This window comes from Ambystoma mexicanum, chromosome 8 (assembly GCF_040938575.1).
Source record: "Ambystoma mexicanum isolate Mex_15411 chromosome 8, UKY_AmexF1_1, whole genome shotgun sequence".
Classification (NCBI taxonomy): Eukaryota; Metazoa; Chordata; class Amphibia; order Caudata; family Ambystomatidae; genus Ambystoma; species Ambystoma mexicanum.
Genome location: NC_090929.1, coordinates 533304703 through 533327664, shown reverse-complemented (window position 1 = coordinate 533327664; position 22962 = coordinate 533304703). Strand labels below are relative to the sequence as shown.

Here is a 22962-nt window from a genome sequence, read left to right as displayed (position 1 = left end):
TGTGCTGTGATGTAGTCCGTGACCTCAACAGCATTCTTTATCAGAGCGCGTGTCTTCAACAACATACACTTGATTCACTTTCATCTAGCATATTCCCTACTGGCCTCATCTATCTGCTGGTTTGTGCTGCTACAAGTTCCCCCCTCTATGGGCCTCATTAGGACCCTGGCGGAATGGGTTTAATGTTGCTGGTAAAGGTGCCGGTGCCGTTAAATCCATTCCGCCCTATTATGAGGTTCCCTTGCAGGACCCGCTCTGGATGTCTTGTCAGACCAGACGTCCTTTGCGGGTCCCGTGAGGGGATTAGGGAGCTAACAATGGGCCGTTATTAACGGGCCTGTTGTTAGCTCCCTCCCCATTCCCATTGAGCCCTGTGGGGGCTCGAATGGGAATGGGGATGGGTAAATTGAATGAGGAATTACCGGGTCCTCCAAGGTTGGAAGGGCCCGGTTATTCCTCATTCAAGTAACCCGGACCCGAGTTTGGAGGCAGCCATGCCCTTACTAAGGGCATGGCTGCCTCCAAACTTGTAATGAGGCCCTATGTCTTCAATATGTGTTGCCCCGACCAAAGAGGTCTTGCATGAGACTATCGAAGATACCTGTATTTCAGATATGTTCAACGACGTTGCTACGCCTGGCACAATCATATTTACCCTCTGAGCTGGCCCTATCAGATCAACAATGCGCAAAGCCACTTGTAGCGTGCACGTTCACAAAAAGACATCTTGGTGAGAGGATGAACAACGTAATATGGGTAAAAAACAAAAACAGAAGAGTTTTGAAATAACGTCTAAATTGAAGGTGGTTAACAGTACTTCTGAGTGCAAAAGGCAGTTCTTTCCATAAAATATTAGCAGCTACCGAGAAAGCACGGCCACCTAATCTTGCTCCACGATGTTTAGGAATCACTATCAGATGAGAAATTCTTGAGTGCAGAGTTCTCTCAGGAGCATAGTGTGCAAATTTCTCCTGAAGATAATCTGCACCTTGATGGTAATAGGTGCGGTGACCTATGCAAAGAAATTAACATTTGATGAGTTGATCTACAGGAAACCAATGCAGAGCACTGATCACAGGGCTAATGTGGGTGCCATAAGGAGTAGTGGTAGCAATCCAAGCAGCCATATTCTGCAGGAGCTGGAGCCGGCAAACCAATCTCAGTGGTTGGGCCAGATAGAGAGTGTGACAATAGTCAATCTAGCTATTGATAAGAGAGGCCAAAGCCAGAGGGCGGAGATGGGCCGGAAGAAAAGGCAATGGGCCTCATTACAAATCGCCCGGTATGGAAACAACGGTGGTGGTAAACCCGCCGCCACTGTTTTTTCCATGCCGGGCGATCACAACTCCTGCAGGCGGGAGGTGATGTCCCGCCAGGTTTGACCTGGCGGGTTTAACACTGCCCGCCTGCAGGCGGGCGAGGAAACACCGGCAGCATTACGAGATGCTGCCGGTGTTTCCATGATCCCCATTCCCATCGAGTCCCATAGGACTCGATCGGAATGGGGATTAACACCATTCCGTCTCCGTGATTCCCAGAAAACCGGGGTTGTAATGCCCGGGTAATTCCGGGAATCACGGAGGTCGGAATGGTATTACGAGTCCGGCGGTAACCAGGCGCTTTTACCGCCACGGTTACCGCCGGACTCGTAATGAGGCCCAATATCTTGCAAAGAGTTCTCAAGATAAAGTGGCCAGTCTTACATACTGTGCCGATCTGTGAAGTCAAAGAGAGAGAGGCTGAAACGATCACTCCCAGATTTTTTACTTCCTTCACTGGCTGAGGAGGGTCACCAAGTGAGAGAGGGCAGAAAGATAAAGAGGTCAAGAAAGAGCCAGAAACAGGACCCACCACCATGATCTCGGTCTTCTCTCCATTCAGCTTGAGCCAATTGAGGTGCAACCATCCTTTCACGGCTCCCAGGCATTCGCACAGAGCCGAGTACATCCCAACCTGGTCAAGATCTAAACTTATCAGGATCTGGGTGTCGTCAGCATATTCATAAAACTGGAAGCCGTGAGAGCGGATGAGTTCCAACAATAGCTGCATGTAGATGTCAAAAAGAATTGGGGACAGGACAGAGCCTTAAAGGACATCACAGGAAAGTGGGTCGGTAGGGCAAAGAAAAGGAGGGAGCCGAAGAGATTGACACCCATCCTCTGAGAAAGAAGAAAACAAGGACAGGACCGGACCAGAGAGGCTAGCTGCCGTCATACAAGACAAAAGGGTGGAGTGGTCAACAGTATCAAATGCCGCAGAGAGATCAAGTAGAAGCACTGCACCCACACCACCCTTATCTGCTACCAGGGTACAACCGTCCAAAACTGACACCAGGACACTCTCAGTCCCACGCCCTGGTTAAAAGCCAGATTGGAAAGGATAAAGAGGATGATTCCAGAAAGGCAGAGAGGAGAGGTGAGATCAGAGATTCAAGAAGTTCAATCGAAAACGGCAGAAGAGAATTAGGGTGATAGTTAGATAGTTATATAGAACCAAAGTATCCAGTGAATGCCTTTTCAAGAGGAAGGTCACAGTGTCTTTTTTCAGCGAAAACGGGATGGTACCGGTCTGGCAAGACCAGTTAATGGCCTTAGTGAACCACAGTACGGGAGGCATAATTTCCTGCATTACCCCCAGAGGCATCAGATCCAAAGCAGAGGAAGATTTAAGATGATTCACTGCTGACAGGACATCCTCAGAAGAGAACTCTGGGAAAGTAGCCCACGAGCAAGAAGAGACGTGGTCCCCCTCCACATTAGCTGAGGAGGAGGTATGAGTGTTGCAGTTACTAATATCAGAGCAAAATCAATTTTAGCGATGAAAAAACCTGACAGTCTATCCTATTCTATTCTATTCTATTCTATTCTATTCTATTCTATTCTATTCTATTCTATTGGGTTTTTATAAAGCGCCAACATGCCTGCAGGTCTCAGGGCTCTCACAGAACATACAGGCACAGAATATAGAGATAGCACAAGGTGGATATAGTTACTTCAATCTTCCTAATCTTCTCCCCATCAAAGAGGTAAGTATTCAGTGCCTCCTTAAACTGTGCGACTGATGGGAGCAGTCTGAGTGCCTGTGGTAGTGCATTCCAAGCCCTTGGCCCATGAGTTGAAACTGGAGCCTCCAAACATTTCCCATAGGAAGAGTGGCTGCATCAGTAAAGCCTCTTTGTTAGATCGCAGTGTGCGTCGAAAAAGGCAGTCTCCTGATCCGTGAGCTAAGGTGAGTGGGGGTGCCACCAGCTAGGCATTTGTAGACCAAATGTAATGCTTTAAAGTGAATTCTCTCGTGGATAAGGAGCCAGTGCAGATCCCTGCGTGCAGACGTAATGTGGTCTCGACGCTTCATGCTGCATTCGACTCGAACTGTGCCATTCTGAATGGTCTGAAGCCTATTTACATTAGCTTGTGAAGTTCCGACCAACAGCCCATTACAGTAGTCTAACCACGTGTTGATAGTGGCTGCTGCGATTAGTGCTCTGTTTCCTTATGACAAATACGGGCATATTTGCCAGAGAAGCTGGGTCATATAGGCACAGGTGGAACTTAGATGGGACACATGTTTTTTAAAATTCAAATTGGCGTAAACAATAACCCCCAGAGCTTTCACATAGCTGGAGACCGCTCTCCTGGCACCGCCAATCAAAAAGGCTTTATATTGGGCATCAGGTATTTTCAACTTCGCGTCTGTACCAAGAATCAAAATTTCAGTCTTATTGTCATTCAGTGCAAGTGAGTTTTCCGCCATCCATTTTTTAATGGCAGCAGAAACCTCCCTTACTCTTGATAAGTCTTCATCATAGGATCCAGTTTACTCCAAGATTAATTCTCTGGGTTTCGTCTTCGTAATTTACGAACTTCACTCCTAAACTGTCCACGAGGTGGATCAGTGGTTTAAAATAAATGTTATACAGTAGTAGCGACAGACATGAGCCCTCAGGGATGCCACAGCTGAGTTAGACCTGCTGTGACTAGAAATTCTCCTTCGCGACACTTGCCTTCCTTGGTCCCAGGAAGGATTTAAATCAGTTCACAGCTAATCCTAAGCAGTTGCCCACCGTGGCTAGCCTCTCTGTCATTATGTCCTAATTCCCCAAGTCGAAGGTGGCAGACAGGTCTACCATTAACAGCATAGCCAGACCACCGTTGTCTACGATATCGGCTATGTACGATTTAACATCCACCAGTGCTGTTTCAGTCCCATGCTTTTTCCTAAAACCCGATTGACCCTTGGCCAGGATTCCCCTCTGTTCTACAAAACTGTCATACTGAGTACATGCAACCTTATCTATGACCTTCAGCAAGTATAGCACGTTTGTAATTGGCTGGATCATTTGTATTTAGATTCTCCTTTTTTAACAGAGGGGAGATCGATGCCTCTTTAATGTAGTTACATAATCTTTGAGAGGGTATTGCACTTGAGGCAAAGCGTGCTGAGGAAGAGATCCCTTCTGACGCCGCCTCCTCTCTCATAGTTGCAACTTTGCTCCCCTGCACAAACTCAGTTGTTCTGCATGCGTTCACTATTTTCACCACCAAAGCTGTACGTGGTGAAGCGGGGGCTCAAAGCCATAGACAAGTAGCATTTCAAAATGCCATTGGCTCTATTAGAATTGAGGGTAAATCTGCCAGGAGAAACATGTGAAGAAACAATACCTCCTCACATATTACCCATGCCCAGACTATCATTTGCAGTGCCGTTGCATGCAACATTTTATGAACCATCTTGGGAAATTGGTTCCCTCAGGCAATATGCACTAAATGTACCTTAATCAAAACTACGAAGCAGGTTCCTAAAGCACACTTCCCACTGCACCCAGACGCTAACCAGCATGAGTAAGCTCAAATGCGCTGGCGCTAATGCGCCACCAATTAAGATAAATAGGCTGAAGATCCTGCTGGACGATTCAGTTCAATATAATTTAGATTGAGAGAGTTCTCTATACCCAAATCTCAGCCTACCTGTATCTTCATTCTCTTCTTCCCTCTCTCCAATCTGGCTTTCTTCCTACCTGTTCCACTGTCTGCTCTTCTACACGTCTATAACTCACTTCTCTCTGCCTGGCACAACAAGCTATCCTCAATTCCTAATCTACTTGATCTTTCTGCTGCTTTTGATACTGCAGACAACCCTATTATCTTTCTTCTCTTTCTTCCTTTGGTCTCTCTGGGTCTGTTATAAGATGGTTCAAATCCTATTTTACTAACTTCTCCTACTCTGTTTCCTGAGCAGATTAATTTTACTCCCCTCTCCCGCTTCTTTTTGGGGTCACTCATGGTTTTGACCTTGGCCCCTTCTATTCTCACTGTATACTTTTCCCCTCTCTGCACTCATCAGCTCTTTTACTCCCTCTTGCCACGTTTACGCCGATGACACTCAAATCTTCTTTTCCATTTCTTCTTTCTCCCCCTCTCTTCATGACACTGTCTATTCTTGTCATGCTGCTATCAAAACCTGGATGACCTCCTGTTTCCTTCACCATAACCCCTCCAAGACAGAGGTCCTCTACTTTGCTTCAGCCTCCATTTCACCCTCCCGCTCTCCATCCGGAATTTCATTTCCACCATCAATGCTTCCTTTCGTCTCTTCTGCCCACACTCTTGGGGTTACCTTTGAACCCTCTCTTTCCTTTTCACTTCATAACTCTGTTACAGCACGCTCTGCCCACTAACATCTATATAATCTGTGCGCTGCCCGTTCCTTTCTTTCTTTTAGGGCAACTAAGCTGTTTGTATCCTCTCTGGTCTTCTCTTAACTCAACTACTGTTCTGTTGTCCTTCTTGGCCTCCCTTCTTCTCATCTTGGTTCCTAGCGTCCTGTCTTCAACTCCACTAATCACAAATTATTTCTGCTCCCTCCTCATTCTGTTGTTACTCTCCTTCTCTTCTCTCCTTTGGTCTTTATCTTCTCTTTCACTTTCTTTGCTTCATTTACAAATCTCTTCATGGTCTTGCCCCTCCCTCCCTACCTCTGTTCTCTGCTCTCCTTGTATACCCCTGCTCCTTCCCTTTGTTCCCGGTTCCGCTTTCTTTTTTCTTTCCTGAAGCCACCCTGCGCTTCTTCTGGATTTTGTTCTTTTACACTTCTGGAGCCCAAACACTAGAACACCCCCGTTTTATATTTTGACTCCTCTACTTACCATATTGTAAGGACTTCGCTGAAGACTCATTTTTTTCGATCTCCTACTCATGCCTAGCCTCTGTTCCTCATTTTCTTCGATCTCCTACTCATGCCTAGCCTCTGTTCCTCATGTCTTCCATACTCTTTATTATGATTTGTACCACTGTTTTATTTCAATTGTCAAAGCCCTCTGGCGAAGGCGCTCCATGAGTAAAAATATATACAAAGATACATTTTGCATTAGGTGGAGAGTAAGAATTTTAGAACAAAAAGTATTTACGAAGTGAAGTTGCTCTCACCTTAACAGTTTTTTAATCACTACCTCTACCTCTGCACTAGACAAATGTAGAGGTTGTGATTGAGATAGGATTTAAACTTGCACAATATGCACAATGATTAAAGGGTATAGGCCTCATTCTGGGTTTGCCGTTAACACACCTGGAATACTGCAGGGTTACCGGCAAACCCGCCTTACCGTTACTGGTGACCGATATCCCAGTGTTACTGGGGTATCACGGGTGCCAGCAATGGTGGTAATTTCCTGTGGGACTCCAAGGAATGGGTTTGCCTCATCCGATGCTGGTGATTGCACCAATTATTTGTCGGTAGGTGCCTGGACTTCCGGCAGGTCAGGACCTAATTTAGTTCACTGCCCCTACCTGCAAATTCGGAGTGTGCCGGTCCGGTAAAAACGCCACAGCAGTTATTGCCAGCTATTTTTCTGTCATTTTTACCAGACTGCACACTCATAATTAGCCCCCGTGTTCTTGTAAGTGGAAGTGCATGTCTTCGTTCAAAATGTAACTTTTTCTTTTCACGCATACCTACGCTTTTTTCACATAATCCTAGAATACACAATTTATGTCAGTGAAAGTATTTTGCTCCAGCAAGCAATCAATTAAACTGTCTAACTGCCTTAACATGGATGACATGGGGTATTAATGTTCTATTATATCAATACAGCCTGTCCAGGTAAAATAATCTACATTTTACTGCCCCCATGTGTTCTTGATCTGCACTCGCCTGCGTTTTGGCAATAACTTGAGCATGGAACATGCCAAGAACCTGTCTCCCGGCTTCCAAGCCTCTTGTTAACCAAAGTCCTCTGAGAAACCGCAGTGAATTGCGAGGTGGTCTGAAGCGCTCGGCCAACCAGGGCGCGGATAATCTGGCATGTGAGGTCCCTTTCTATTCCTGCAAAGAACAATCCATGTCTTGGGGGTTTGCCCACGATGTGTGAATGGCCTCCCTTTACTAAGGAGCATAAGACACTATCCGGATGCTAAACACAGTTTATGCAAAAATGGTGAATTAATATTCACTAAAGGCGGTACGATTTGGGGAGGGCTGGGCAAATCTAATCTGGGTGTCTCATTTTGAGGAAACTGGTAAAGGGAAACACTCGTGGCATCTTAAATGCTGCTTCTTTTGAACCATATGCTTCTTCAATTACGTGGACGCCCACGTCCTGCAGCTATGCGCAGGTAAAAGCGGCTATAATTTCGAGTCCCGCACAAGGGGGTTAAAATAACAGGTACCGATGAGTTGGAAATGCATGGAATCTTTACCGTATAGGGTATGTAATGTAATGTAAAGTGGTCTCTTATTGTGCCGGCCGCTCTGCCAATGGTGTTACCCTGGCTGAGCAGAAAGTACTGCATGGGTTGAATAAGGTTTGTTTACCACATATAATATGGGTCTCATTATGACATTGGCGATGTGGCCAAAAATGGTGGTAATGCAGTGGTAATGGGTGCATTACCACACTGCTGAACTATGGGTGTGGAGGTGAGGTGGAGTAGAAATCTGTAGCAAAATGCTGGAGGTAATTCCTCCACCTTACCGCCAAATAAAAAGCTATTTCGGTGAAATTACTGCCAGAAATATTACCGTTGGTGGTAGTTCTGCCAAAATCCCTATGGACTCCATAAATGGAAACTAACACCGCCATTCCACCACTTGTAATCCGGCAGTAATTTCACAGACCGAGTGCCAGTAACAGTATATCCATTTGGTGGTATCTCAGACAATTTATCGCAGAGATACCACCAAACGTGAAATGAGCTTTCTGTTTATTTCTTTATAAACTTACTTGTGATTTGTGCCAAACACATACACATTATTTTCTTCAGGGCTGCAATATTGGGAGACAACTTTCAAAATCGAGGAGGTAAACATTAAACATTAAAAGGAAGACTCGGAAAATAAGTGGAAAGTGGAATACCATGTTCCTTTCTATGGCATTTATCTGAAATGAGTTCCTAGGAATTGTTAAGTTCTTTTCCAGTGCCCTTTTTGCAATGGGCTCTATTGGCCTTGATTGTTCCTGCTGGTCCCAGTTGAATTTAGAGAAGTCCTGCTGCTCCCAAACCAGTCAGTATCCCAGGTAATTCCCAATTCTTAATTAGGGGGGATTTTAAAAATAGGAGGTGTTTAAAATACCATGTTTTTCTCGAAAAACCATACTTACAATGAGATCCTAAGAAGGTTCTCTTTTTGCAACAAAATCTGGAAAGACGTGCAGAATAAATACCCAGGCAGTCACTTTCTCTCATTCTTTCTTCTTTGGGTGTTCGTTGTACTGTTTATTTATTTATGTATTGGTCATTTCTTAGGCGCTTATACAATTAGCAAAAACTGTTTCAAAGTACCCAAGTGGAAAGTGTATTGTGAATGTGCCTCCTGATTTTTCATACCCTTCTTGTCTTTACCGCATTAGCATGCCCGCAAGGAAAATTCGGTGAGCGCTGCACAGAGACATGCGACTGCGAGCATGACGCCACATGCCACCATGCCACAGGAACCTGTGACTGCCCAAGCGGCTGGCGGGGTAAACACTGCGAGAAAGGTCAGTTTAGTACCCGATGAGTGGATGCATTTGTGGGGGCAACCCGGGCAAGAGGGGGGGAAGTGAAAATGGAATGGGTGCTTGCTGCCAAAGTGCTTCATTTAACCAGGAAAAAACTTGACCAGAAATGTAAACTGAATTGGGGAATGTGACCCTGGTTTGAAAGTAGCGCTCTGAAGACTTGGGGCCTCATTACAACCTTGGTGCTAAGTGCACCAACTTTACCACCATGGTGTAAACTCTGTTTACACCATGGTGGATGGCGGATTTACCGCCCCATTCCAAGGTGAGTGGGGCGGTAAATCCCCATTTCCCATTTTCCCTTCCCCATTCCCATTTTTGCCCCATAGGGCATAATGAGAGTGGGGAAGGCGCTAATTACGCCGCCGTAAATTACGGCGGCGTAATTAGCACCATGGCAGGTTAGCGCCATGGATTTTAACGCCTGCTTAAAGCAGGCGTTAAAATCAGAATCAGGCGTTAAGGGTTAACGGTGGCGTTAACCCTTAACGCCTGAGTTGTAATGAGGCCCTTGGTGTTGAAGCGATACACTGGGCCTCATTATGAGTCTGGCAGTAACCCACCGGTACGACCTGCAGGTTGCTGCCGGACTTCTAACACTTTTCCGGCGCCTGATATCCCAGTGCAAGTGGGATAAGTCCCGGCGGCTGGGGATATTGGGCGCCGGAAAATGTTGTTGCCCTTTCCCGCAGAGTCCCATAAGACTCTGTGGGAGTGAGGAGACGGAAGCACTGGCACCTTTGTTAATGGGGCCGATCCTTCCCTGAAAACTCTGCGGGCGGGTGCCGTTGCGCCCGTCAGGTCTGGAACTGCCCCCACCCGCAGAGTTGTAGTGTGGTGGTCCGAAGAGGGTGCCGGTACGGTGCGACCGGCAGCCTTATTTCCGGACCGCCACGCTTGTAATGAGGCCCACTGTCTTATTTTTGCACTGGTTTAAATGCTTTTGCACATTAGTTTCTACAGATGTTGCTTCATGCGAATCCAGATTCTGCCCATGGAATCAAACTGTTCCATGTGCAACCACATGTGTCTCCAGAAATCAATTTGTCCTTTGTCTATTTGGATGCTTTGCAAGCTATCAGAATCTTAGATCTGCTCGAAATACAACGAAACCAAAGGGTGATTTTGGAATCGTTTTCACGCGCTGATGTCTCCATAATTGGGAGCACATTGTAGGCCTTGCTGCTGTTTCTTTAAAGAGGATCCTTCCCGCAATGTTGGCTTTAATCCCCTCACTCTGTAATATCCATGCCGCTAGGGGTCGTTTACATTTCTAAGTCCCTTGGTAGGGTATACTGCCCTAACAGAAGCGTTGCGCTACTTGCATGAAGATGCCTTTTTGGACCGTTGTGGTTGTGGGCGACTTGTGTTCCATGGACAAGACTTGGGACCTCATTACGGGTTTGGCGGTATTAGCACTGCTGATTGAGTGATTGTATTCCTCCCCATTCTGATGTTCCATAGAACTTCACTGGTGAATAGAGGCATTGCTTCTGGAGGTAATACCACGGCAGGTAATACCGCCTTGCTTATACTGAGGTATTACCCCCTGGTGGGTTTACCAGCTCATAGTCCTGATTATTGAAAAAGCAGGAGATAACACGTTTACCTCCTTGATTTTTCAGTTACCTCTAAACTCAGAATGATGCCCTGTGTACGTATGACGGCGGGGTGCAGGGTTGGCATAGAACAGGCAAGGACCTCACTACATGCCATGGTTCACTTTGCCCCACCTATGGAGCAAAACTGGTACCGACTTTCAACTTGGGGGCCTCCATGAAGTGGGAAATCAGTTGACCAGCTGTGATGCAGCTTTCACTTGCCACACCTATTGAACTAGGCAGCTAAAGGCCATTAGAAGATAGAGGGCAAACCATTTGCTCTTCAAAATAAAAACCCAGTTCATAACATTATTTTGGAGTAGGAGTTTCCCATTGATTCTCCGGGGTCAGAGGTGCTTCATACAGTCAGACTAAGTCATAGAAGGGCCCGCTCTGCCCACACTTGCTAACAGGATGAAGTCACTTGCACCAGAATAAGTCTCTGCTTTGTGTTTCATTGCAGCCTGCCTCCCCGGATCCTATGGAAAAGGCTGCGCTGGACTCTGCAGGTGTCCTCCTGGAACCCCATGCAATCACATCACGGGGGAGTGTGGCTGCCCCCCGGGGTTCACGGGCAATGGCTGTGACCAGTGTAAGTCTACGTCAGGAATTGCCTTAGGTGTCTTGGATGGATGCATGCACCATACAGTTGTTTCAGTGACTTAAATCAAACTTCTGCCAAAGAGGAGGGTCTAAAATGTGGTTGAACGTGATACCTACTCTACCCTTATGGAGCATGTAGAAGGGCTCGCAATTGAGCAACCCAGACTTCCAAGGGGCTTTCTTTTTGGTGACTCCTTAATTTTTTCTAATAATAAAAGGCCAGATGTATGTTTGTCCAATGCACTCATGCACAGTAGCAACTGCCCGAATGCACGGAATGCTCAGCTAGAGGGAGCTATTGCCTTAGGCTACACAGTGGAACAATTTGCATAGCTTCTCCTGTTGTCACTGCTAGAGGGAGCTGTTGCCTTAGTATAAATAGTGGTCCTACTGTGTTAATGAAAACCTGCACTTTGGCCCGTGTACACGGGCTTTCACACTAGTCATGCTATACTGTATTATCTGAAGGCAGGAACTAAATGATTCCACATGTGTGGATGGATACATTTGTGGAGTTGGATCCTATATAGAGCTCATTGCTCTATAGCAGCTGTGAGAAGAACACCATACTTAAAGCAAAGCGTGATGAATAGTGACTGGAAATGTGCAATTTCTATTAGTACTTCTCACTTAAGCAACATCATGACAGCCTAGCTCACAGATGCACGCACAAGCACATGTTTGATTCTCGTGATTAATGCCTGGTGCTTTTGTGCCCACGCTGCTTCTCTCATCCACAGCTTGTTTGCCGGGGACCTTTGGTGTGAATTGCGGCCAGGCCTGCCAGTGTCCAGGAGAACATCAACACTGCCACCCAGTCACTGGGGAGTGCGTCTGTGCTCCTGGTTACCAAGGCCACCTCTGCCAGCAGAGTGAGTTCATCCCTATGGAGAGTGAAAGGGACATTTTGCTTCGTGAGATTGTTAGGTTTGCAGTGGCCAACAGGGCGAGGGGTGCGGGGTGTGGGGGGCTAGAGATGTGTGTGTGAGTGTGGAGGGGGGGTGACGGAAGGGATTGTTGGTCTAAAGATCAAGCAAAGAGAACACGAAAGAGTGGTAATTTCTCTACACCTGACTTTCAGAGAGCATGTTTTTAAATGATTTTGGCCGATTTTGGTATTTTTTATGGAGATTAAAACGTGGAACTGAGAAAAGCAGGCACATGTCAGATTTCAAGCTCACCACACTGTAAACATCTTGGAGCCTTTTCAATGAATTGTGGATAGATTTTATTATTGACTTCCTGGTGAAAGTTATGTTTACATAGTACGGGGGGGCGTGGCTACGAGAGCCATGTAGGAGGACGCGTTCCAGCGGAGCTCCCGAGATCCTGAACAGATCCGGACAAATCAGTGCGGTGTGACGGATTATTGAACATCGACGATACGCATGCCAGCGTGTGAAAGTGTTACCTATGCACTGTGAACCTTTGGAGGACATAGTAACCACGGCGGCGAAGATTGGAAAAGAAAAGTGGGGAGACGTTGAGGACAAAGGGCGACTCAAAATGGCCGACATGGCCCGAGACGGAATGGAAAAGAGTAGCGGGTAGACCTAATAAGGCCAGCGAGCAGTGCGCCCACTCCTCATTCGAAAGACCTGCACATCCCCAGAACCATGTCAAGTAAGGCAGTGCGACCCAAGGCGAAACAGCCCACGCTGGACGACTTCACCAAGACATCCCCAGGCCCGGACGCCACCAAGAACAAAGACGCATTGGCCGTGAGTGGCGCGACGCCTTCGAACGCTAATCAAGAAATCCTGGCGGCGATTGCGGACCTGAGAGCAGCCTGGGAGTCGAAATTAGAACAGGGCGTCTCCGAATTAAAAACTGCATTGGACCTCAAAGTTGGGGAGGTCCAGGAGGACGTCAATCTGCTGAGACAGGACGTTAGGGTTCTGGCAGAGCGCACAGAGTCTCTGGAAAAAGAAGTTGGCCCGAATACGGCGGACTGCGCCACCCACAAGGCAAAACTGCACGCCCTAACTCAAAGGGTGGGCAACCTGGAAAGTAGAGCGGAGGAGGCGGAAGGGCGAGCCCGTCGCAACAATATCCGCATTGTGGGCCTACCGGAGGGGACGGAGGGCCGAGACCCTACTGACTTTGTGGAGACCATGTTACTGCAGGAGATATCCGGAGGGGCCTTATCCCAAGGCTTCGCAGTGGAACGAGCACATAGAGCCTTAACGAGGAGGCCGCCTCCCGGAAACCCGCCCAGACCCATCATTGCTAAAATTCTTAACTACCGCGATCGGGAAAGAATATTGGAACATTTTCGAAAAGGAGGCACGATCAAGAGAGGAGCAGCAAACATCACAGCGTATCCGGATTACACTCTAGTGGTGCAGCGGAGTCGCATGAACTTTGGGACTGTGAAACGGAGGCTGAGAGAGGCAGGTTATAAATATATGCTGCTTTATCCTGCAAAGTTGAAGGTTATACAGGCGCATAAAACTTTATTTTTCGAGACCCCAGAGGACGCCATGGAGTGGCTCGACGCACAGGGGTGCCCCCAGGAATCGGCGGACCGGCCCAAGAAGGACTTGGAGGAGCTGCGGAAGGCGTAAAATGGCGTCGCAAGATGGCGCGACTCATGGACTTTGGGACTTGATTATAGTCGGCTCGGAACCTTCGGTATGGAAGGTCAGTTGGTTGCACTGTTTGTCGCAAACATTGGGAGCCCCATGGAGCGATACTCTTTCCCCACAATAGTTTAGGTTAGGTGGCCATTAGGGCGATCTCACCCTACTGGGCTCCGTGCACTGATTGGTGATTACGGAACTAGATGTGGGGGTGCCTGAGCTCTGTTGTTGAAGCTGGGCAACAGTTGGGGCGTGTGAGGTTGGGGAGAGGGCGGGTGAGGGAGGGGAAAGGGAGTTGGGGTTTGGTTGTGTGTGTAGTTAGTTGGGGAATGAGCTTATTCGCAGAGTGGCTGCAGTGGGACACTTTCTGTGTCATGCGAACTGCCGGAGTTTCCTGTACATGGGGTGGGAGGATACATAATTGCCATGGGAGACCTTAAGATTGCCACCTGGAATGTCCGAGGGCTCAATAATTACCTGAAAAGAAATAAAGTTATGTTGTATCTTAAACGACAGAAGATCGACATTGCCCTATTGCAGGAAACGCACCTGACCAAACAGAAACTAGACCTTGTCAAGAAAAAATGGAGTGGTACGGGGGTGGGCTCCCCATACTCGGCCTATGCCAGAGGCGTGCTGACCTGGGTGGCCCCGCATGTCCCGCTTAGAATAATACAAGAGGAGGTAGACACGGAGGGTAGGCTGGTAATACTAAGGGCATTGATTGAGAACAGAGGACTGAATATTATTAATACATATGCCCCCAACCAGAATACTGCTATATACTTCAGGACTTTATGTACACGTCTGGGCCTGTGCGCAGAGGAACCGATTATTTGGGGGGGGGACTTCAACTGTGTTCTTGACCCCAAGACATATAGGTCCGATAGTAAGGTGGACAGGCCCACCCCGGCGGCTAGAGCGCTACGGGTACTATTAGACGATTTTGGACTAGAAGATGTCTGGAGATTGAAACACCCCACTGCCTTGCAATATTCTCATTATTCGGCCCCTCAAAAGTTGCATACGAGACTAGACTATTTCTTTGTCACGCCAGAATTGGCGATAGCAACTACTCAAATTCAATACAGAGCGAGGGTCCTGTCGGACCATTCGCCCTTGGTGATGGCCTGGCAGTATGGCCGCCCCAGAGGGAGGATACCGACATGGCGCCTTCGGGCGGAGGCGCTAAGAGACCCGGTCTTCAGAGAGGATATTAGAGAGGCGATTATACGGTATTTTGAGGAGAACACGGGTAGTGTAGATTCGGCTAGTACACTTTGGGAGGCCTTTAAGGTGGTATTGAGGGGCGATGCTATTTCCAAATCAAAGGGCCTGCAAGGGGGGGTTCTGGCTGAGCTAGAGAAAGTGGAGAAAGAATTGGAGCGTGAATGTACCAGAGCGGGGGGGGGACGCAGATTTAGTACTTGAATTACAGCAACGATGCTCGGAGCTTTGGGAGCGGCTTTGTCACCTCAACTACAGGAAATATGTGGAGAGGCAGCATGCAGGCGGTGACAAAACTGGCCGCCTGTTGGCATGGCTTTACAAGAGGGAAACCCCTAGGGCCCGATCACGATGATAGAAAAGGAAAATGGGGAGGAGGCTCACACTCAGGAAGAGGTCAACGTTGCTTTCTTAGATTATTATAAAGCGCTGTATGAGGACAAAGGGGAAGACAATCTAGATAAGATCAGGGACACACTGGAAGATATGGAATTGCCTAGCATTAGTGCAGAGGAAAGGGAGGAGTTAGATTGTCCCATTACACTAGATGAACTGGAAGAGGTGGTGAAGCGGCTGCCTACTTGCAAGACCCCGGGCACTGACGGACTCCCGAGTGAGTTCTATAAAACATATAGCGCAGTGATACTTCCCCCGATGCTGGAGATGTATAACGAATCATTTGAGGAGGGCCGATTGCCGGACACGCTCAGAGAAGCGCTGATAGTGCCGCTTCCCAAGCCTAACAAACCGAGACAACACTGCGGGTCGTACAGACCGCTGTCGATGTTGAACCAAGACAGTAAGATCCTGACAGCGGTCCTGGCGGACAGGCTACGCAAGGTCATCGGCAGACTGATACACTCGGATCAGACAGGTTATGTTCCTGGAAGGAATATAACCCATAACCATAGGCGGCTCCACAGGGTGATCGAAGAAGGGAACAGAAGGGATGGGGAAATGGCAGTGATTTCTTTAGACGCAGTCAAGGCATTTGACTCGGTGAGGTGGCCGTGGCTGTTTGCAGTCCTGGGGGAATACGGGTTCGTGCCAGGCTACATCAGATGGGCGAAGCTGTTGTATAGCCAGGCAACGGCTAGGGTACGCACGGGATCGGTGATATCCGAGAAGTGGCGCCTTGGTAGGGGTACTAGGCAGGGATGTCCTTGGTCCCCGATGTTATACATATTGGCCCTGGAACCCTTAGCGGTATACCTTAGACAGCAATATGACCTGGTGGGCATCGAGGTTGGAGGAGAGAGCCACTTGATATCCCTATATGCCGATGACTTGTTGCTGTACCTAAAATCTCCGGAGGAGAACCTCCAGTATGTTTTGGAGGTCATGCAGAAGTATGCTGAATTGTCTGGCATAGCGGTTAACCCCGGCAAGTCGTGCATGTTCCCCCTAGGGTGTTACACTAGGATCCCCACGGAACGTTTACCGGTATTACCCGTGCCTTGGGCGACCGAGTCCTTCCGATACCTCGGAATAGACATATATCATACTGTGGTAAACGAACATCTGCATAACACTGTAGTTGCTGTGGATAAAATCCGTGCATCCATGCGATTTTGGGAGAAGCTGCCGCTGGCGATGATGGGGCGGGGGGCGTTGCTTAAAATGGTTGTCCTGCCGAGACTGTTGCACTTCTTCAGCAACATACCATACTTAATACCTAGGAGGTTCTTTACTAATCTCGACAGTATGTGCAGGGACTTCCTATGGCACGGCACTCGCAACCGAGTGGCACTGTGGAAGCTGCAAAACTTTCACGATAAAGGAGGGATCAGATTACCGCATTTTGAGGCCTATTATGTAGCGAGCCAATTGCAATATGTTACACAGTGGCTCTCTGATGAGGAATCTCCCGAGTCTAGGTTGGTTGGGTCAGATTGCGCCCCGTTCTATTTGAAGGAGATCATCTGGGTCCCTAGACAGAACTTAAATGTACGCCCTGGCATGTTGTTACTTGGGTGGAGAATGTGGCGTAGAGCATGTCGGCTACTGGGAAGCCCGGACCCGTGCTCGCTGCAGGCGCCACTGGTCGCCTTGACTGCGGGGGATAGCCAACTTAGGAAAATGATCAGAATATACTGGGAATCGGTTGGGTTGGCCACGTTAGGAGATATATGGCAAGATGGGGCCATCAAGGATTTTGCAGACCTAAGAGAGGAGACTGGGCTGCATGGGGGCCAATACGTTACATACCTCAGGCTGGTACGGATTATCCGAAAATCTTGGCCTGAGACGGTGTTAGCGGAGGATCCGGACGCTCTGATTGATACGATATATGATATATCAGAGGGCGGACACGAGATTTCCAGATTATATGAGGTGGTGATGTCCCGGGTGGGAAAGGACCTGATGGATTTCAGACTAGAATGGGAAACGGAGGTGGGGACGCAGATGACTGATGGGATGTGGGAACGGGCTATGGGATATCATAAAAAAGTGTCCAGAAATGCTAGATTACAGCAAATCCAACTATATATCACGCACAGAGCGTACATGACCCCCAAAAGGATAGCCAAGTTTCCGAACACAGGCAGACAAGCATGTCCGAAATGTAACGAGGAGGACGCGGATATGACGCATATGTTTTGGTCCTGCCCAGTAATCGAAGTGTTCTGGGGAGAAATGTCACAGAAGTTAGCAGGCAAGGGGGTCCTGATAAGCATTGACACAGCCTGGCCTTGCCTCCTAGGGGGGTTCCCCAGACCGAAAAACACCAGACATCTGGAGAAACTGAGAGACTTAGCGTATATACTCGCTAAGAGGAGGATAGCCATGAACTGGAAGCAACGCTACAAACCCAGGATAGAGATGTGGTGGAGGGACTTGCAAAAATGGGCGGAAGCTGAAACCGTGGTCTGGCAAGAAGCATGCAGTAAATGCGGGGAGGGGGATGTGGGCAACCTAGTAGCCTGGAGGTTGTTAGTTACTGGTCTGTTTGGGGTGCAGGGGGAATCCACTGTCTCAGAGGAGGGAGACACCCGGCCACTCCAAGTCGAAACAGAACCACCCTGTTGAAAGGCTCTTGGGGAGGAGGGGGGTAGTGCAGTGCTGTGTTTTTTTTTAAATTGTCAACTGACTTATTGTACATAATACTACAAGTTTGTTTTGTGTTGTTTTCATTTAAAATAAAAATATTTAAAAAAAAAAAAAATGTTTACATAGTACGGAGATCAGCTGCTCCAGCCTTGCGCCTTAGAAAAAGCACACATCTCGCGTTGCAGCCAAAGTTTTGTGTTCTGTGACTTTTTTTTCACTCCCTGGTATATCATTGAATGCATCTGCAGCAATTTGAGATGCGTGACCTGGATTGGGCTGGCTTGTGTTTTACTTGTCTCATGTGTCATGTCTTGTGTGCTTTCATTGTGCAGTTATGACTGTTCGCTCTAGCTCAACTGGTGGTCAATAGGTAAATAAGGGGTTTAGGGATGCAGAATCTACAGACTTCAATAATACTGTTCACCCTGGAAGGCTACAGTTCTTGAATGGAATGGTTAATGACTCTGCAATTGGAGTCATAATTACCAATCATAATGGTGCTCATTTGATGAACTTTTAAAAGGATGAAATGAGGAGTTTGCCCTTCCAGATTTCCAATATTTGGCCTGCAATTGACATATATATGTCTGCAAGGAGTACGCAGCCTGCTGGGCTATTGCACTGGCCAGTTAGCAAGACAACATTTTGTGGAAACATGTCAAATTCGTGTCCTTTTCACTGCCTTTTAAAGACACAGGGGGCCTCATTACGAGTATGGAGGTAGCCATGGTGCTATAAGCGCCATGGCTGCCTCCATACCAGGTTCCAATACCGGGTTCCTGCAATGAGGACTTACCAGGTCATTCCAACATAGGAGGACCCGGTAATTCCTCCTTGCAGGAACCCATCCCCATTCGAGCCCCCATAGGGCTCAATGGGAATGGGGAGGGAGGTAGTAACAGCACATTACAAATGACCCGTTATTACCTCCCTCTTACCCTCACGGGACCCGGACAGAAAGCCTGGTTTTACCAGGCGTCCTTACAGGGTCCCACAAAGGGAACCTCGTAATTGCGCATCCCGTAATGAAGGGTGCCGGTCCCGTACCGGCATCCTTTGTTACGGGAGCACAAGCCTCATAATGACGCCCAGGGAGTCAGGGGCCTCATTACGGGTTTGGAGGTAGCCATGGTGCTATTAGCACCATAGCTGCCTCCAAACCGGGCTCCATTACAGGGGTTCCTGCCATGAGGAATAACCGGGTCATTCCAACATTGGAGGACCCGGTAATTCCTCCTTGAAGGAACCCATCCCCATTCCCATTTGAGCCCCCAGAGGGCTCAATGGGAATGGGGTGGGAGGTAATAATGGGCACATTACAAATGGCCCGTTATTACCTCCCTCTTCCCCTCACGGGAGCTGGAAAGGACGTCTGGTTTTACCAGACGTCTGTTCCGAGTCCCGCAAAGGGAACCTCGTAATCAGTGCTCCCGTAATGAAGGGGGCCAGTCCCGTACCGGCCCCCTTCATTACGGGAGCGCAAGGGTTATAATGAGGCCCAGTTTCAGTAAACACTTACTTGGAAACTGATGTATAATAGCATTTCATTCTAAGGCCATTGATATATAGCTCAGATATTTGGCAAGATTTTTCAAAGAAAAACAAGTACATTGATTGCAGCCCGGGTCCTGCCTGATCTGAAAAACGAAGAACCATTGGCGCTTCAAACTTATCATAGCGAAGAAGTGATTTACATCAAACATTGATGACTCAGTGCTGACTAAAGAGTAAAACGGACTCCTGCTCAAAATGACCTAGCGTAAAATGTCCACTGTGACCAGCACAGCTCAGAACAAAGGGCAGGGGTTTTAGGACCCATCACCCCACTGTCATCTGGCGCAACTAGTGCTTCCTCCTTCATTCCACCTTAGGTCATATTGCCAGTTTTGTAAGCATGGAATGTTGACTGGGTTAGACAACGCGTAGTAAATTGTTTTAATACCAATGCCCTCTTTATAAGGTTGCAGATTTTTGCAAATAATTACTTTTCATATTTGCAATTGGATTTGATCTAGCATGAGTCTAGCTACGAAGCAATGGAGCATTGTACACGATTTTTGAGTGTAACTCAAGAAGCAAAGTGGTTACCATTTGTGGCCTGGGATTTCCTCGTCCAGGGGGTGGGATGTGATGGAGAAATGCAAGAGGGTGGCACCTGGATATTGACTGAAGAGTAAGGCCTTGAGTTCTGTCCTGAACTGCAAGAGCTATGGCACGTCCTTGTTTGCGGGTCCATTTGGCAGGGGCACGTCAAGGGGTCTGTTTCCTGTTTTTACCTTGCATGCTAGTTTCGTCTTAAAACTAGCGATGGCCGGACTCATGGACAAGGGTGATCCTCCTCAATTAAAGTGCATGTAGGAACTCTTTAGCGTACATTACAGTAAATGCGCTGGGTCGGTGATAACGGCTGGAGAGTCCCCGAAATGGTTTAGGGGTTTTTCTGAAAATCGGCATGCATTGTTATCTTTTTAAATCAATTTCCACAGTAATTTTGAGGATGGAAAAGGTCTGTGTACGGAAACGGATTCCAAACGGGATAATACTTTATTATTTCTTAAAAAGCAGAAACTGACATGTTCTTCCTGTCTCTGCCTTCAATGTCTAAAGGGTGAGGGAAGGTGGGCATTAGAGATGCTCTTCGCTTCACTACGGAAAAAAAAGTTGTAATACTTCTACAGAGCTTTTATAATTTTTACCGCAACCACTTGCGTGTGTGTATAAGGTTTTTCACCTCATGATCAGGCAATTTTTATCACATGCACTTTTTCTTTGTAAAACTGCATTCAGTAAATCCCACCAGGCCCATAAAACAGGCCACATTTACAAAAATACTGCCTGTTTTTACTGTTACCACCAAATCTAACGAGGCGGCTAGAGTAACAATGTCAGAGATAACGCAATTTGCTCTGAATCCCACGATTATTGGATCATTGAGTGCAAGCCATGTTTAGATCCCAGATCTCCAGTTTCCAAGGTCAGCAACTAATCCACTAGCCAATATCTTGCTCGCAGCCAAACACCCGTCCCTTCGGATCACTGGCATCATTTCTGTGAATGGAAGAGCAAGATTGACGTCCCCATTGCATGAGAGTGGCCTCGGGTCATACAATGCCTTCCTAATTTCATCGCGAGTTGGAACATGATATTAAGACCAGATGGGGGTCCAGCCTCTTGGCCATGCGTGTCCTTCATAGGTGATTCAATATGGCAGCCAGTGCCTAATTTTAGATGTGAAAGCAGCTTTTAGGTCTGCTTCATGCTTCAGCCTCCCCGGCATGGAGCTGACTTTTACTCTCATTGCATGGGGGTTGTTATGAAAAAATACTCAACAGACTCAAGAGATTCAGCAGCCAATTATTCTGTATGCTGTTGAAGGTGTTCTGTGATTGCTGGACTATACTCAGTGTTAAATATTTCACTTAGCATTTTTACCCTTTGGTTAATGTGATCAATAAAGATTTGATTTGATTTGTCTTTTTGTAATGCGCCGGAGCGCGCAGGCATCAGAGCACAGAGAAGTCAAGAGTGAAAGAAAGAAGAGACAGGGGACAAAGGGAGTCCAATAGCGGGATGGATTTACTCAAAAATAATCATTTTCACCGCTTTCCTAAAATTGAATGGTTTTGGGTGCGCAAGATTTTAGGAAGTTTGTTCCATAGGGTAGCAGAACTTCCTCAAAACTCTCCCATGACAATATGCAGGGCTCACAGCCAAAAGTTCTATTTTGACACATCTTTGCAGGACATCTTTAGGGGTTGCAAGCCAGGCCTAGGCACCCCAAAATAACCCCTCTGCCTTCCACTTCCCCAAAATATGCACCCTGGCTTCCTTCCCTGCAATCTCCTAGGGTTCAGCCATCATAATGGAATGTGTTCACAAGAGCTCTGGAAAAATAAATACTTCAAATATGCCCCCACTACCCTGCAGGGGCCTGCTAGGACATGACATAGGAGGTCCATGGTGCCAGTTATAGAGCCGTGTGGGTGATAGCAGCAGCCTGCCCTCTCTTGCAGGGGCCTCCATTTTACACTCGGGAGACCTCGCCATCCCCCGACGAATCCTTGGAATAGTCCCACAAGTTTGCAAGAACATAAAACACCAGAAATGCGGATGATTCAGGGAATCACTGAACATGTACATGCTGATATTTTGCAGACAATGCCATTCTGTCTTCGGCTGGGTCCTCCCTTTGGAACAGCCTCCCTGCCACTAGGAAACTTGAGGAGAACCATCTCTGGTTCCGGAACCACCTCAAGAGCTTCCTGCCTTTTCCCCTCTTCTCCCCTGCTGATCTGTTCTCTCTCTTGGCACCGTGCACCTGGCCACCCTCTGTTCCTTCGGGCCCTGGTAACTGCTCACCCTGTACCCTCCTGCACAGCCTCTGGGCCACCACTTGCACTGGGGGTCTGTATCTGTAACCATACAGTCCCCCACTCACTTTTCTTCTGCACTTATTAGATATACCCTATCTGACTAACTTAGCACTTGCCACTTGCTGGCTGTACTACCACTGTTTATAGGCTTTATTATTTCCTATTTTTTACTTATTAATATTTATTCTAATCTCCCCTCTGTTCCACATTTTCCACTTCTCCCCCCTTCCATACACTTTTCCCTCTTTTCCCTTTCCCATGCACTTGCGCGTTCTTAATGTCACGGGGCCTAGTAAAATTGTTGTTTTTGTTCTCCCTTGTTCCCCTCCCTTTGCCTGGTCGCGCTCTGAAACACTTGTGTATGAGCGCGATATAAATAACATATCATATCATTTTCATTTCATAACTTCACAGTATTTAAAAAGATGTGTAAGTTTTTCTTTATACCATCTCTGTTCTGTTAGCTGCGTATTATTTTATGCAAAGTTGATATTCTTACTCCATTTATTGTTTATTTTTCAGTGGTTCAT

At 47.4% G+C, this 22962-nt stretch overlaps 1 protein-coding gene across 2 annotated transcripts in view; it reads left to right on the top strand.

Moving 5' to 3' along the window:
* The window catches only part of MEGF6 (multiple EGF like domains 6), a 1562146-nt gene that overhangs the window by 1508830 nt on the left and 30354 nt on the right, over positions 1 to 22962 (top strand). For both annotated transcript variants that reach the window (XM_069610227.1, XM_069610228.1), the window contains 3 exons: positions 8846 to 8974; positions 11060 to 11188; positions 11940 to 12071. In XM_069610227.1, coding sequence (XP_069466328.1) covers positions 8846 to 8974; positions 11060 to 11188; positions 11940 to 12071 — 390 coding nt within the window. The remainder of the gene's footprint in view (positions 1 to 8845; positions 8975 to 11059; positions 11189 to 11939; positions 12072 to 22962) is intronic.